Raw genomic sequence first — 16,532 nt, forward strand, 5'->3', positions numbered from 1 at the left:
GGGTCTCAGGCATGGACATTACTTCCAAACTCCCAGATGGTTCTAATGTAGCACTGGGGTTAAGAAGCACTGATATAGCCCACATTTAAGGCTTAGTTTTGTATCATTACCCCATTCACCTTGCTGAAAAACTATTTGAGATTTGTTTTCAAATGTCTTTCTCCACTGAGTTTTTTATTGGAAAACATTCCTGCCCTTTAGTTAAGAAGTTTATTTGAGATTTTTTTTTTCTGATCATATCACTTCTCAGAAACACCTGCAAATGGTTTGCAAGGCCAGTCCTCACTGAGCCCACAACACCTAGTGCCTGTGAATTTCAGATATGCCCAGCCCCAGGAAAACCTCCTCTTCCTTCTAAGCACACCCTAGAAGAAAACTCTTCCTTAGCCGCCTGATGTAAGGGTCTCACCGTTTCCTCACTGAAGATTTTGCTTTTTTTGGCTTAGGAACCCTGTCAGGACTGAATGACAACTACAGAAAGAGCAGAAAAGAGAGAGAGCTTCCTTCCCTGGAACTCTGCTGGGGGAAGTGGGCTGGGAAGATGGTGGCTGCTTGTTTAAGGGTCCAGGTCTTCTCCTTTCTCCTCCTGTTGGTGCCAGAAGAAACAGACACATAGATGGAGGACAAGTTATTTGAGGCCAAGGTTGAATGAGTTTCCAAAAATTCCAACTCCTGCCAGGGCTGTGCTCTGTTGCCTGCTCCTCCCACTCTCATCAATTCCTGACCCTGCTGGAGCCCATAAACAGGGGAGGGGCTTACAGCTCTGGCTTTGGGGTTCTGTTAAATGTCACTGACCAAAGATTACCAGGATTTCTTTGATCTGCAGTCCAAAAAAAAAAAAAAAAGACGTTAGATTTACTGGCCTTCCTGCAACAGGAGCAAATGTCCCCAGAGGAACATGGGGACTTCAGGAAGAAGGAGTTGGGAGAGGTTTCTTACAGGATTGGACTCACATGGGGTGACTCTAGGAGGGGAAGAGGAAAGTGGGGGGCAGTCCTAGATTTGATGCTGTCAAAGAGTACGGGCAATTTGTAATCATATGTGAATTTTATCAAGACTATAGGAGCACTCCAGATGGCCGTCATTGGTGACGGACAGCAGTCATTCAGGTCCATCAGAAGAGGACATTTAGTCACTTTTGTGCTTGGAGAATGGCCTTGTCTGTCTTGCCCCAAACATATTATTGGGAGGTGGGAGCAATGCTTATGTGCAATTTGGAAGCCACAGTCTGGCGGCCAGCAGGGCCAGTTGTCACCTTTTTAGTATTCAAAACTCAGTGTTCTCCTTGAGAAAATGAAACAAGACTGGAGATTGTTTCCAAATTTCTCTTTTTTTTTTTTTTTTGAGACAGAGTCTTGCTTTGTCGTCCAGGCTAGAGTGCAATGGTGTGATCTCGGCTCACTGCACACCTCCGTCTCCCAGGTTCAAGTGATTCTTCTGCCTCAGCCTCCCCAGTAGCTGGGATTACAGGTACCCACCACCATGCTCAGCTAATTTTTTGTATTTTTAGTAGAGATGGGGTTTCCCCATGTTTCCCCATGTTGGCCAGGCTGGTCTTGAACTCCTGACCTCGGTGATCTGCCCACCTCAGCCTCCCAAAGTGCTGGGATTACAGGCATGAACCACCACGCCCAGCTGTGTCCTAATTTCTTACCACTATAATCCCTGTTCTCTTCAGAACAGTTTCTGTAGGTTTCAGAGACAGGTGAACAACACAAATTCACCAATCAAAAATGTGATACTACCACTGCATACTTTCTAAAATTTGGAATTGAGTGTTTGCACATTTCTAAAGATGCATCAGTCAAGGAGTTTTTGTATCTGTAAATCTTAGAAATCCGAACAGTTTTGCTTTATGAAATGAGAATCCAGGCCAGGTGTGGTGGCTTAGGCCTGTAATCCTAGTACTTTGGGAGACCAAGGTGGGAAGGATCACATGAGGCCAGGAGTTTGAGGCCAGCCTGGGCAACATAGTAAGACCCCATCTCTTAAAAAAAATTTCTGTTTTAAACTTAGCCAGGAGTGGTAATGTGTGCCTGTGGTCCCAACTACCTAGAAGACTGAAATGAGAGGATTGCTTAAGCCCATGAGTTCAAGGCTGCAGTGAGCTATGATTGTGCCACTGCATTCCAGCCTGGGTGACAGAGTGAGACCCTGTCTGAAAAACAAACAAACAAAGAAAATACAGAAGAGGGCAACTCAGACTGGTTCAGGGGCTTCATGATGCTACTAAAGACCCAGACTCCTTCCATCATCTGCTCAGCCATCCAAGGTGTGTTTGACATCTAGTGATTACAGAACGGCAGCTTAGTCTTCAGCACCATGACTGTATTCCAAGCAAGAAGAAATGGAGGAACAAAAGACGGAAAGGTCAAGCCACCTGGATCTGCCTCCTTGTAAAGAGCCTTCTGGGAAGCCTCTTTCATCAATGTATGCATATGTCTCATTGGCCAACGCTATGTCACATGGTTACCCCATCAACAAGAAAGCCTAGGGAATGTTGTTTTCCTGGCTTGTGGGCCCACATACCAAAACTGAGTTCTGTTAGCAAGGTAGAAGAGGAGAATGGATATTCAGGCACTTTGGCCATGCACCGTCTAGAACCTGTGAATCTTCCATTATGGAGAAAGAAGTTCCTAAGTGTGTTAGTCTTATATTGGTGGTACAGCAAATTATTCTACAATATAATAGCTTTATACAACAAGCACTTATTATCTCACACAATTTCTGAGAATCAGGATTCTGGGAGTGGCTTAGCTGGGTGGTTCCAGCTTAGAGTTGCTCATGAGGCTGCAGTGACTTGAAGGCTTCACTGGGCCTGAAGAATCCACTTCCAAAATGACTGTTGGCTGGAGGCATCAGTTCCTTGTCACATGCACCTTTCCCAGGGCTTCTTGGGCATTTTCACAAAACGGGGGCTGCTTCCTCTCAGAGCCAGTGAGCCAAGAGGAAGAACAAGAAGGATGTCGTGATGCCTTTCTGACCTGGTCACACACTATCACTTCTACCATGTTTTATTCACTAGAAGCCAGTCACTAGGGTTAGCCCACACCCAAGGAAAGCAGAATGAAGCTCCATCTTTTGAAGGGAGGAGTAGATGTATTTGTGGATACATTTAAAATCCCCACATCAGGAGTGGGTCACCCCTGAACTGGTCTGTTCCTTTGACTTCACCTTCCTCCTTTGTCTCTTCTCCCTCCTATTCTCATTTTCTCTCTTTCTTTCTCTTTCTCCTTTCCTTTTCTTCTCTCAGGATTTCTCCCCTCTGTCATACAATCTCCTGTGTATTCAGTAGCACAACAGCCCCTCTCCACCAAAAGCAAAATTCATCTCAAAGGCCTTTTAAGAGTTCCAGTGATGGATTAGCAGGGAGCAAAGGCACCCGGTGGGGTAGGCTGATATTGATTCTGAGTACCTGATCATGTTTTTAAGAACCAAAGAGATTGTGGCACATCCATCTTTCTCTTCTATGTAAGTCAAAAACCAAAACAGCACTGCACTGCAAAATATAAATAATGAAGCCCAACAAAGTACTGATTTTTCCCAAAACTATTTTGCTAGCTTTTTGTTTGTTCGTTTGCTTGCAATATGAAATAGCAAGTTCTTTCCTTCTCATTGCTATTGTTTTGTTTCCAACTTTGCTGGAGCCCTGCACACATGCTTGGTTAGCCTCTTAGGTAATTCAGCCATGGTGAGTCACATCCAAAATTACAACTGTTAAATGAGTTCCAGGCTGCCCCTGATTTACAAATGCTCAATGTGTGAGAAATCCACATAGTACTGATAGTGACAGGAGTCAGCCAAATGCCTAGGGAGATAGGGGCGGGTCCCCAGTGAAACTCCACCTCCAAGCCAAAGAAAGTTTAAAGCCTGAAAGCCAAGCTACATGTCAAATCCATGGACCAGATTGAGAACCCGTCTTTCCATTTGGCATGCTTTCCTCTAATTGATCCCCACCCTTCACCTATTTTACATATACCCACACTTCCCTAAGGGTTTTCTACACTGTTCTGTGCACCTTTGAGTGGTATCTTCGCTTTAAACTTTTTTGCATACTCACAAACCAGTCAGCACACACTTGCCATTCTGAATCCATAAAAGCCCTGATTCAGCCACATTGGGAGAGAAACCCACCCAACTGCTGGCATGGGGGACCTCCCCCGCATCTCTTCTCTGCTGAGAGCTGTTCTGTGGCTCAATAAAATTCTTCTCCACCCTCCTCACCCTTTGAATTGTCAGTGTATCCTCATTCTTCTTGGATATGGGACAAGAGCTCAGAAACCACCTAACGCAGGTACAAGCCATAACACAGGTGGGCCAAGTGGGGAGGGTGCCTCCAGCAGCAGGCTGTGGGCAAGTGAGACCTGGGAGGCAGGTGAGGCATTGTTGGCTAAGGAGGTCCCCAGTTGGCAAAGTGGCTGAGAAAAATCCTGTGTCAGTACTGATAAACTGGCAACTATCTCACCACTGCACCTGTCATTGCTGTGGCTCTGGCAGCTACCAGCTGCGGTGGCTCAGGGTGCTAGTTATCTCCCAATATCTGTCTTTCCCTTCTTCTGTAAGTAACAAAAGCTCCCATTTTCAGGTGGGCACATGGCTGCCTATAATAAAGATTACATTTCCCAGCCTCCTCTGCAGCTAGGTATGATCTTGTATGGTCATGTCCCTAATCTAGGGGGATGTAAGCCAAGTGTCATGTGCAGTTTCTGGAAGATATCCTTAAAGACAGAGAATGTGCCCTTCTTTTTCCAGCTTTCTTTCCTGAATTTGGGACAAAATGGCTGGAGTTCAACAACCATTCTGGGCCATGAGGTAGAAGTCACCCACTAAGGATGGAAGAGTAATAAAGTAAAAGTTGCTTCGGTTCTTTATAATCCTGGAGCTTCTGCAGCAGCTCTGGACTGCTCACTCCTGAACCTCATTTACATGAAAGGGAAGTGACTTTCTGTATTGTTTCAACTGTGTAACTGGGTTTCTGTCACTAGCAGCTGAACCAAATTCTAGTGACATGGTTCCTTTAAGAACTTGCCCACAGTGCATACGAAGGACCCTTCATCTCAGCTCTGATGGGCTGTCTAGCTTCTGCCCCTCACTGTCCCTGTCCTTGGGCTCTGGCCTTCCTGACCATTCCTCTGCTCCCTAAGCATCTGCCTTGAGTCCCAGAGGGTGCCCTGCAGGTGCCCTCTTGCCTACTCTGGAACTCTCCTCCCTCACTGCCCTCCTCTGCTTTTTGTCTTAGGAAGGCAGAAATAGTCATGCACAAAATAGGACCCTTTGAGAAAAGCTATAAGTTCCAGCAGAGAGAGGAAGAGAAGAGGCAAAAATAACAGAGGGGCACAGACTCCTAAGGGCACACTCACTGGAAAGTCATGTTGGACCAAATTCAGGATCCCTCCTGGCCCTTCTTGACCCTCCTCACTTCACTGTGAGCCCAGACTTCCTCCCATTAGAGCCAACTGGGTTTAAAACATACCCTTAGAAAACTACAGCCAGCCCTACAGGAATGAAGGGGTTACTTTCCATTTGCAGTTTACTGTGAATTTGTTTAATCCAACTGTTATTTTTATTCACCTTTTTCCATTAAACAAGTATGCATTAAGCACCTACTCTATATCCTAAGATAGATATAGATAACTTATGTGCCAGATTTGGAGGGCAGAAATCCCACACAACTCTCACTGGACTGAAATCAAGGAGTTGGCAGGGCTGTGTTTCCTTACGGAGGCTTTGGGGAGAATTCTTTCTCCACTTTTCCAGCTTCTAGAGGCTGCCCACCTTCCTTGGCTTAAGTCTCCTTACCTCCCGCATTAAAGGCTTCAACAGGACGCAAAATCCTGCTCATTGCATCTCTCTCTCTCTCTCTGATCTTCCTTATCTCTCTCTGACCTAACCTAAAAGGTTCTCAATGTCACGTTCTCAGACTCCTGTGATTAGACAGGGCCCACCTGGGTATTCAAGGATAACCATTCACTCCAACCTACACCCTGCTTCGAGGTCCATAACTTTAATCCTGTGGAAAGTCGCTTTTGCCATATAAGGTAACATATCCACAAGTTCCCAGGATTACAGCATGCATATCTTTGGGGGATTCTATTCTGCCTACCACATCCTCCCAATCCTTCCTTTCTACGCCCCCAGACTACTGCCTGAAGCAAGTGGCGCGATCTTGGCTCACTACAACCTCTGCCTCAGGTTCAAACGATTCTCCTACCTCATCCTTCCGAGCAGCTGGGATTACAGGTGCCCGCCACCGCGCCCAGCTAATTTTTGTATTTTTAGTAGAGACAGGGTTTCACTATGTTGGCCAGGCTAGTCTGGAACTCCTGACCTCAGGTGATCTGCCCTCCTCGGCCTCCCAAAGTGCTGGGATTACAAACGTGAGTCACCGCGCCCGGCCAGTAAAGCTTCTTAAAATCCTTTTTCCTCCCCATCCAGTCCTGAAAGCTTCAGCTGTTTTGCACCTTTCTCCTTAACATTCCCCAGAAAAACTCCTATATAGTCCCTGAGCCTCTGCCTTTATCCCTGCGCCCCTTTTCTCCTGGGATTGGGAGGTGGAAGCAGCCGCTCCATGAAGCCCTTCTAGTGGGCAGGAGAGGACTGGGCGGGACGGCGAGCGCGTCCCTGGCGCCTGCAGCTCCTGCTGGGTGATGCGGGGACGCGGCTCCCTGGGAAATCTTGTTAGCGGCTCCAGGGCTGGTCCACGGCGGCCCTGGGAGCGGCGGCAACAGGCTGGAGCGTCCACGCTTCGGAGGCCTCTGTCTCCCCAAGATTCCCCACTGAAGAACAGGGACGCCGGTCCGCCTTCCTCAACTTCCCCTGTTCCCTGCCAGGCAGCGTCCCTCGCAGCGACGTTGGCTGCGACAAGTTTGACCTGCAGCGAGGACACCAGGATTTCTCAGTTTCTCCAAATCCAAGCCCGAGCCAGAGCCCGAGCTCCGACCACTCCTGACACTGCTTCCCGCCGCCACCTGCCTCCTCCTCCAGCTCCCGCTGTCTCCCCCGCGCCGGCGCACTGGGTGGCCACAGTCCCTCCAGCCTCCGCCCCTCGCCGCCGTCTCCAGGGCGCGGGACGCCACGCGGGCAGCCGGCCCGGGACGCAGGGAGAGTGAGAGCGAGTGAGTGCGGGCGCCGGCGGGGCGGGCAGGGGCCGGAGGAGGTTGCCCCAGCTCCAGGAGAAATGCTTGATCCCAGGAGCGAGGCTCCCTGGAGACCATGGTGCCCGCAACCCCCTACTCTCTCCCCTATCCACCGGCACAGCCCCAGGGCGGGGGCGGGGAAGAGTGCACGCAGCTGGGCTTTTCCCGGCCTCAGGGTGAGCAGCTAGGATTCTCTAGGGAAGTATATTAAAAGCATGGGAGCCTTGGAGAGGGAGCGCAAAGCAGCCCCTCCTTGCAGGCCCTCTCCATGTCCCCTGGGACTCCGAGGTGGACCAGGAGCTGTCCAAGCTGGGCGGGCAAGGGACCCAGAGGGGGCCCCTCCGCATCCCCTCGGGACAGAGGGCAGGGTCCGGCCACCTCCACTCTCAGCCCCTCCTCCGGCACCCACGCTGTCCCCACACTGTCTCCAGGACACTGGGGAGGGAGAGTCACTTTCAGAAAAGACAAGTAAAACCTAGCACAGGGCGGGACACATATACCTTAGACCTTCAATAAATATTCATTAATGATTCAATCAATGCTGGCTTTGAAGTGCCTAGATATTTGCTAACCTGAGCATTTACTGTATATAAAAATGACATAAATTCTCGTGATAAAACATTAAGTGAAAAACTCAAGATTCAAAAGTGTCTTATTAGAGCATTTGCAGAATCTATGTGGGTAGTTTGTGCATCTGTAAATACTTTAAATGCTGGTGAGGAATAATCCATAATGTGAGCGGTAATACTGTATACTACCTGTCTTAGCTTGGGCTGCCATGACGAAATACCATAGACCGGGTGGTTTAAACCACAGAATTTTCTTACAGTTCTGGAGACTGGAAGTCTGAGATCAAGCTGCCGTTGAGGTGGGTTTCATTCAGAGGGCACTCCTCTTGGCCTGCAGTGGGGGAGTCACAATTTCTCTGGGTGCTTTTTTTTTTTTTTTTTTTGAGAAGGAGTCTTGCTCTGTCGCCCAGTCTGGAGTGCAGTGACGCCATCTCTGCTCACTGCAACCTCTGCCTCCCAGGTCCAAGCGATTCTCCTGCCTCAGGCTCCAGAGTAGCTGGGATTACAGGTGCGTGCCACCATGCCCAGCTAATTTTTTGTATTTTTAGTAGATACTGGGGCTACCGTGCCCGGCCATTCTCTGCGTGCTCTTATGGCCCATGTCTTTGTGCCTGAAACAGTCCTGGGAGTCAGGAGACCCAGTTCTGTTTTCAGCTGAAGTAAGTCGCTTCTTTTCCTTCCTTGAGCGCAGAAGATCAAGGTTACAGTGAGCTGTGATTGCACCACTGCACCAAAAAAAGTTGACCTTGCCCAAGAAACAGTTTTCTGTAGCTGCCAAGTCTGGTTGCTCTGTGGCAGCAGACTGAAGTACAGGCTTCTGAGACGACACCTGGGAGATGGCCGTGAGTGGAGGAGGACTGCTAGAGTTAACAGTGACCCCGGTTTGCCTAGTGCTTTTCTGTTTTTAGCATTCAACATCCTGGATTAGACAATCTGTAAAGTCCCAACCAGAACTATGATATTGTGATTTTCCCTTACCCTAGTTATCTGAATGTCTCTACATTCCACTGGGTTCATTCCCCTTTCCAGAATGCTTTTCACCCATGATGGGGTCATTTGCTATGTAAAAATAGGATACGAATACAAGTGTGATCTAATTTGAAACTGTAAAATACTTCCAGCTAATAATTCACATGACATCTAACAGATGTTGCTGGCTTTCTCTTGAAATTTTAAATTATCCTACAGTGCCCTGTAAATCTGTGGCAGTGCCCCGAAGCGCCTCAGTGTAGTATGGGAACCATGGCTTGAAAGTGCAAAGCATTACTAGAGATAAACAGGAATATTACATAATAACAAAAGAGTAGACTCCTCAGGAAGATTTATCAGTTCTAAATGTATAGACACCTAATAACATAGCTTTAAAATATATAAAACAAATGTTGGCAGAATTAATAGCAAAGATAGATGAATTCACATTCACTCTCTCAATAACCGATAGAATATGCATGTGATAAATTCAGTAAAGATAAATGTAGTGGGAAGCCATTGGAGAGATTTAAGTAGAAGAGTCATATGACCTGATTTACATTTCAAAAACATCACTCTGGCCCATAATCCATTTTACAGATGGGGAAATGAAAACTTGAAGAGGCTTCATAATTTATCTAAGGCTACCCAGTGGGTCAAGTGGTAGAGACAAGACTAAAGTCCAGACCCAGTCATCTCCAAATCCGCATTCTTAACCACTATGATATATTACTGTCTGGCAAGAATTGTGTCTGTAAAGGGAACTATGCCATTTAAAAATCAGTATGTTCTTGGTAATTTTTAGTAACCAGTATTAATGTTAATTGCATTCCTTTATAACTAAGTTCCAGTGGGCATTGCCCCTATTTTGAAGAATCTAAAAGAAGGATATGGACCCATGAATAGGGAAATTGGAAATTGAACAATTCCTTTCAATGGTCTCCATTTTGACTCCTTAGTCCCATTTTAAGATAAATGAAGCACTTCAAGATTTTCAGAGAAGGGTATGCAGCAATATTTTCCTATTATTTTTAGTGGAGGAAGTATGTTCTGCTCCTTAAAAAGACACCTGTATGTTGGGTTTCAGGGCAAGTTACTTTTTTCAGAATCCAAGTGAAATCTAACACTATAAAACAATGCCAAAAGCAAATGAAGGAAAACAAAAATCTAAAGGGGCACCCCTGCCCATCGTTTTGATTCTTCAAAAGTTTCTGAAAACATACGAGAAACACTGTGCGCAGTCTCAGACATCCGTGTGTCCAGCCATCAAAAGTGACCTGAAAAGCAGCATTGACAGTGACCAGGTGCTCAGGAAGGTGAGTGTATGGTCTTGTTTTCTTATTCTTCTCTGAAATGGACTGGCTAGGGTTTACTCCCAAGCCACATGGGTCCTCGGTCCTTGTGTAACCTCCCAAGGGGTTCTTTCTGCCCGCCGCACAAATAAAGACCACAGCATTGTAGTAAAAAAGAGTTTGATTGACACCAGGCCAGCCATGCCATGCAAAAGATGAAGTTATTACTCAAATCAAACTCTCCGAAAATTCAGGATTGAGGTTTTTAAGGGTAATTTGGTGGGTAGGGGGTCACAAGGTGGGGAATGCTGATTTGTCGGGTTGAAGATGAAATCATAGGGAGTTGAAGCTGTCCTCTTGCACTGAGTCAGTTCCTGGGTAGGGTCCACAAGACCAGATGAGCCATCTTATCCATCTGAGTGGCACCAGCTGGTGCTTTGGAACACAGGGTCTGCAAACTGTCTCAAGCACTGATCTCAGGTTTTACAACAGTGACTCCTAAACCATAATTTCTAATCTTGTGGCTAATTTGTTAGTCCTGCAAAGACAGTCTAGTCCCTAGTCAAGAAGGGGATTTGTTTTGGGAAAGGGTTGTTATTGTCTTTGTTTCAAAGTTAATCTATTAACATAAACTAAGTTCCTCCCCAAGTTAGTCTGGCCTGTGCCCAGGAATGCGCAAGGACAGTTTGAAGGTTAAGAAGGAGTTGGTTAGGTCAGATTTCTTTCACTGTCATAATTTTCTCAGTTATAATTTTTGCAAAGGTGGTTTCAGTTGCAAGCCCAGAGCTGGCTGTGTCATCCGCTCTGCATTCCTGACTGAGTGGAGTGCAAAGCCTGGCTTGCCTGCTCAGCCCTTCTCCTCCATTCCCCCTTTGACCTATATGGCTGCCCCTCCCATCCCTTCCAGAGGGCCTGTTCTCACACCACTTCCCTGGAAGGGCCACCGGCCCCTCCTCCACATCTGGAAGGCCCAGCTTGAAAGTCAGCACTTTGGTCATCACCGCAGGACGTCTGCTCCGGGCACTCCAGCCACCCCCACCGACCCCTCCAAGTGAGGGCCTCCTTCTCTTGGCTGCCAATGCATCCCTGCCGTGAGGTCAGACCTGGTCTCGCCCATGCCTCCCCTCCTGAGGCCGGCTCACTTGGAGTGAGACCAGCAATCAGAATTCTGACTCCAAAAGCACTGGGTTTCAGAAAATATTCTGATGTCCTATCTTTTCTAAGATTAAATCTAGGGCTTGGATGTGAGGGGGAAAGAGGAGAGGAGAGGTCAGCATTGAGATGAAATGGGTAACTTGGGAAGTGGGCACCTGACAGATCAGATGGGGGAGCCTGGCACCCCAAACACATCTGGGCCAGGCCCCAACTCTTCCCTTTGTACTCTGAACTTCCAGCTCCCCAACTGGGGCTCCCTCTCTCCTTTCCTTCCCCCAAGCCTCCTTCCACCCAGCACCTCTTCCACTCTGCCATCCCTCATCCGCCTTTCCCAGTCTCTAATCCTTACTTTCACAGTGCCTTTGCTGGGGTCCCTGCCATGTCTCCCTGCTCATCCCAATGGAGGACCTTCCCAGAACCAGCCCTTTTGTGGTAAAATTGTTCCTAAGTCATTTTTTTAAAACTCCAGTTCTTATAATCAGCCTCCACTACTTAATTATAAGGGCTAATTGTAACTTGTTCAAACCAGTCCCTTCAGCAATATTCAATTATTTTTTTCACTGCAATCACTGTCATAAATACAATTAACATCATGACCCCATGTGTAGGTATCAGCATGCATCAGTACCACCATAAAGGCTGTTTATATTGTGTGGGTTGCTTGGGTAGGGTCTCCATTATGATTCGGAATATCATTAAAATAAAAGTCTCATGAGATAATCATTATTATTTTTACTCCATAAGAGGCACTCAGACAATTTCCCTGCTTTTCTATTTTGTTAAAGAAGAAAAAAGAGGCTGGGTGTGGTGGCTCATGTCTATAGTCCCAGAACTTTGGGAGGCTGAGGTGGGAGGGTTGCTTGAGGCCAGGAGTTTGAGACCAGCCTGGGCAACATGGTGAGACTCGTCTCTACAAAAAATTAAAAAATTAGCCAAGTGTGGTGTCACCCACCTGTAGTTCCAGCTACTTGGGAGGCTGAGGTAGGAGCTTGAGTCTGGGAGCTGGAGGCTGCAGTGAGCTATGATCACCCCACTGTACTCCAGTCTGGGTGACAGAGTGAGACTCTGTAGGAAGAAAGGAAGGAAGGAAGGAGAGGGGAGAGGAGGGGGCAAGGAAGGAAGGAAGGAAAGAAGGAAGAAGGAAGGAAGGAAAGAAGGAAGAAGGAAGGAAGGAAAGGAGGGGAGGGAGGGAGGAAGGAAGGAAGGAAAGGAGAGGGAGGGAGGAAGGGAGGGAGGGAGGAAGAAAGGAAGGAAAGAAGGAAGAAGGAAAGAAGGAAGGAAAAGAGGGGGAGGGAAGAAGGAAGCAAGGAAGGAGGCAATGAAGGAAGGAGGCAATGAAGGAACGAGGCAAGGAAGGAAGGAAGGAAAGGAGAGGGAGGGAGGAAGGGAGGGAGGGAGGAAAGGAGGGAGGGAGGAAGGAAGGGAGGGAGGGAGGAAGGGAGGAAGGAAGGGAGGACGGAGAGTAGAAAGGAAGGAAGGGAGGGAGGGAGGAAGGAAGGAAGGAGGGAAGGAAGGGCTGGTTGCAACTAATTAGATTGATTTTCTGACCCAATAACACTGGGTAACCTGCTAGAAAAATCTCTGCCCTATAGGACTTTTCGTGGAGCTTTGTACATGGCTGGAACTTTATAAGTTTGTCTTTAATTACCACCTCAATGCACACTTGATCCAAAGTTAATACTACTTTTTTTTTTTTTTTTTTTTTGAGACAGAGTCTTGCTCTGTCACCCAGGCTGGAGTGCAGTTGCATGTCTTGGCTTACTGGAACCTCCTCCTCCCAGGTTCAAGCAATTCTCTTGCCTCAGCCTCCTGAGTAGCTGGGACTACAGGTGTACGCCACCATGCCAGGCTAATTTTTCATCATGTTGGTCAGGCTGGTCTCGAACTCCTGACCTCAGGTGATCCGCCCACCTGGGCCACCCAAAGTGCTGGGATTACAGGCATGAGCCACTGCGCCCAGCCCAAAGTTAATACTATTTTAAATATTCTTCTAATGTTGTTGTCTAATAAGAGTATTCCTTTTCCACATAGACTTCTCTTTATGATATCCACTGTGATGCTGTTTTTTTCTTACACTCCAGTTTATGCTTGTAAGACCCAATGACTCCCCACCAATAATCCTACCAGTTTCCTTGGAACCTTTGCTCATGACCATTCAAGATGAGCATTACACACTGGCGAAAGAGATCTGCATCTGGGGCCTTCAACTGAGCAACCCAGCGATTGCCAGACTTGTGAGTTATGGTTTTAAAAATATTTCTTCAAACCTTAAAATTGAATATAAGCATATTATATCATGTGTTCCAGCTGTAGTTCATGTGGTTACTGACTGATATGCTACAAGGTTTTCTCTAAAACAAAACAAAAACCAACACTATATTTTAAGTTAAATATTTCAAACATAAAAATGGAGAAAATATTAGAACTGACATCCATGGACCCATGACCCAAATGTAATATATTTTTTTAAAGGCACAAAATTTGCAGATATTGACAAATATATTATTACATATGCATGCATGTGTTTATTTGCAAAAATGGACACATTTGCAAAATGTGTGTATGATTTTGTGACTCACTCTTTTACTCTCATTATGTTGTCAAGATTTCTCCATGTTTATGAATTTCGACTGCTACCATATAATACATAACCTTCATTCTTGAAAGATAGTTTGGCTGGATATATAATTATAGATTAACTTTTTTTTTTTTTTTGAGACAGAGTCTCACTCTGTTGCCCAGGCCGAAGTGCAGTGGCATGATCTCAGCTCACTGCAACCTCCGCCTCCCAGGTTCAAGCAATTCTCCTGCCTCAGCCTCCCCAGTACCTGGGATTACAGGCACCTACCACCACACTTGGCTAATTTTGGTTGTGTTTTTTTTGTTGTTGTTTTGTTTTTTGAGATGGAGCCTTGCTCTGTCACCCAGGTTGGAGTGCAGTGGTGTGATCTCGGCTTACTGAAACCTCTGCCTCCCAGGTTCAAGCGATTGTCCTGCTGCAGCCTCCCAAGTAGCTGAGACTACAGGCGTGTGCCACCATGCCTGGCTAATTTTTGTGTTTTTAGTAGGGACGGGGTTTCACCATGTTGGCCAGGCTCTTCTCGAACTCCTGACCTCAGGTGATCTACCCGCCTCGGCCTCCCAAAGTGCTGGGATTACAGGCATGAGCCACCATGTCCAGCCAATTTTTGTATTTTTAGTAGAGACAGAGTTTCACTATGTTGGCCAGGCTGGTCTCAAACTCCCAACCTCAGGTGATCCACCAACCTCAGCACCCGGCAGATTAACTATTTAAAAAAAAAAAAACAAATTCTATTATTACTAGTGAGAAGTCATATATAGGACTTTACTTCTGAAAAGTGCAAATCAGATAATTCACACCAACCCTTTCACTGAAGACACACACACAAACACACGCACACACACATACATACATATGTACGTATATATTAGGCAAGGAATCCAAGAGAGGCTGGGAGGAGACCCAGGGAGGAGAACATCACAGAGGCAATTATCTCTACAAGCATTTGATTTGTTAGAAGGCAGCTGAGAAGCTGAGAAACTTAACAGAGCTTTTGACAATCTTTCCAGTGCTAGGAGACACTGACTTTCTGGAGAAGCCCTAATAAACTTTCTTGTGCTTTGATTTGAGACCATGAAGGGCCACAGCCTAAGAACAAAGCCAAACTGCAGGTAGACAGGTCCTCAAGGGACTATAGATTGATTTCTGATAATCTCAAGTCCCGAAATTAGATTGAAGGAGCCTGGATTGCTGGTGCCCTCATGGGTCCAGACGCATATGAAAATACCCCCTGAAAGACAATTATAATGTCTTATGCCTCAAATTACAAATTACACCTGTAAACAAGTTTGTGGAGTTTTGTTTGTTTGTTTGTTTGTTTTTGAGACAGAGTTTCACTCCATTGCCCAGGCTGGAGTGCAGTGGCATGATCTTGGCTCATTGCAGCCTCCACCTTCCTGGTTCAAGCGATTCCCCTGCCTCGGCCTCCCCAGTAGATGGGACCACAGGCATGTGCCACCAAGCCTGGCTAACTTTTGGATTTTTAGTAGAGACAGGGTTTTGCCATTTTGGCTAGGCTGGTCTCGAACTCCTGACCTCAGGTGATCCATCTGCCATGGACTCCCAAAGTGCTGGAGTTACAGTCATGAACCGCCACGCCCACCCTAAAATCTTAATAAATGGGTTTAACAGCATTTTTGATAGATGTAGAGAGATAATTAGTAAAATAAGGACAGATCAGAAGAAAATATGAAGAAAGAATGAAGCATGAAATAACAAAAGAAAGAAAAGTCAGAAGAAAAGGTAAGAGACAGAAGTAGATAAGCTGGTCACTGTGGCTTGTGCCTGTAATCCCAGCATTTTGGGAGGCCAAAGTGGGAGTAACACTTGAGGCCATGAGTTTGAGACCTGCCTGAGCAACATAACAGGACCTCCTCTCTAAAAAAAAAAAAAAAATTTAATGAGCCAGATGTGGTGGCACATACCTGTAGTCCCAGCTACTCAGGAAGCAGAGACAGGAAGATTGCTTAAGCTCAGGAGGTGGAGGCTACAGTGAGCCATGACCACACCGTTGCACTCCAACCTGGACAACAGAGCAAGACCTTGTCTCAAAAAAAAAAAAAAAAAAAAGAGAGACATAGTAGATAAGTGAGATAATCAACATATGTGTAATTGAAGTCCCAGAAGGAGAGGAGAATGAGAATGGGACAAAAGCAATACTTAACTAAACTGGCGAAAGACATAAACCACAAATTCAAATAGAGTTATTAATCCCAAGAAGGTTAAACACAAAGAAAATTTAGAAACATCATAATAACACTATTAAAGACCAAAGAGAAAGAGAAAATATTAAAGTTAGTCAGTGAAATCACACATTACCTTCAAAGGAGCTGCAATAAAACTGGTATCTGACTTTTCAACAGAAACAATGGAAGTCAGTTACCAATAGAATATCTTCAAAATGCTGGAGGGAAAATGCCAACTAAGAATTCTACGCCCAACAAAAATAGTTTTCAAAAATGGAAGTGAAACAAAGACATTGTCAGACCAACAGAAACTGGAAGAATTTGTCACAAGCAGATCTTCCCTAAAAGAAATACTAAAGCACATTCTTCCAAGAAAAATGATCCCAGGTAGAAGGTTGGAGGTGCAGGAAGAATCAAAGAGCCATGAAAATGGCTTTCTTAAAGAACTTAAGGGGGCTCCAAGATGGCCAAATAGGAACAGCTCCAGTCTACAGCTCCCAGGGTGAGCGACAAAGAAGACGGGTGATTTCTGCATTTCCAACTGAGGTACCGGGTTCATCTCACTGGGGCTTGTCAGACAGTGGGTGCAGGACAGTGGGTGCAGCCCACAGAGTGTGAGCTGAAGCAGGGTGAGGCATCGCCTC

General features: G+C 46.2%; 1 protein-coding gene across 2 annotated transcripts in view; it reads left to right on the plus strand.

Annotated features, from left to right (window-relative positions):
* The first annotated feature begins 6,952 nt into the window (after nt 1-6,952).
* Nucleotides 6,953-16,532, plus strand: part of LOC101139279 (uncharacterized) — a 74,652-nt gene continuing 65,072 nt past the window's right edge. Inside the window, exons 1-3 of one of the 2 annotated variants that reach the window (XM_055383108.2) lie at nt 6,953-7,115; nt 9,762-9,990; nt 13,203-13,355. In XM_055383108.2, the coding sequence (XP_055239083.2) occupies nt 9,811-9,990; nt 13,203-13,355 (333 nt within the window). In that variant the 5' untranslated portion in view covers nt 6,953-7,115; nt 9,762-9,810. The remainder of the gene's footprint in view (nt 7,116-9,761; nt 9,991-13,202; nt 13,356-16,532) is intronic. The other variant, XM_063704267.1, reaches the window with a different exon arrangement.

This window comes from Gorilla gorilla, chromosome 2 (genome assembly GCF_029281585.2).
Source record: "Gorilla gorilla gorilla isolate KB3781 chromosome 2, NHGRI_mGorGor1-v2.1_pri, whole genome shotgun sequence".
Lineage (NCBI taxonomy): Eukaryota > Metazoa > Chordata > Mammalia > Primates > Hominidae > Gorilla > Gorilla gorilla.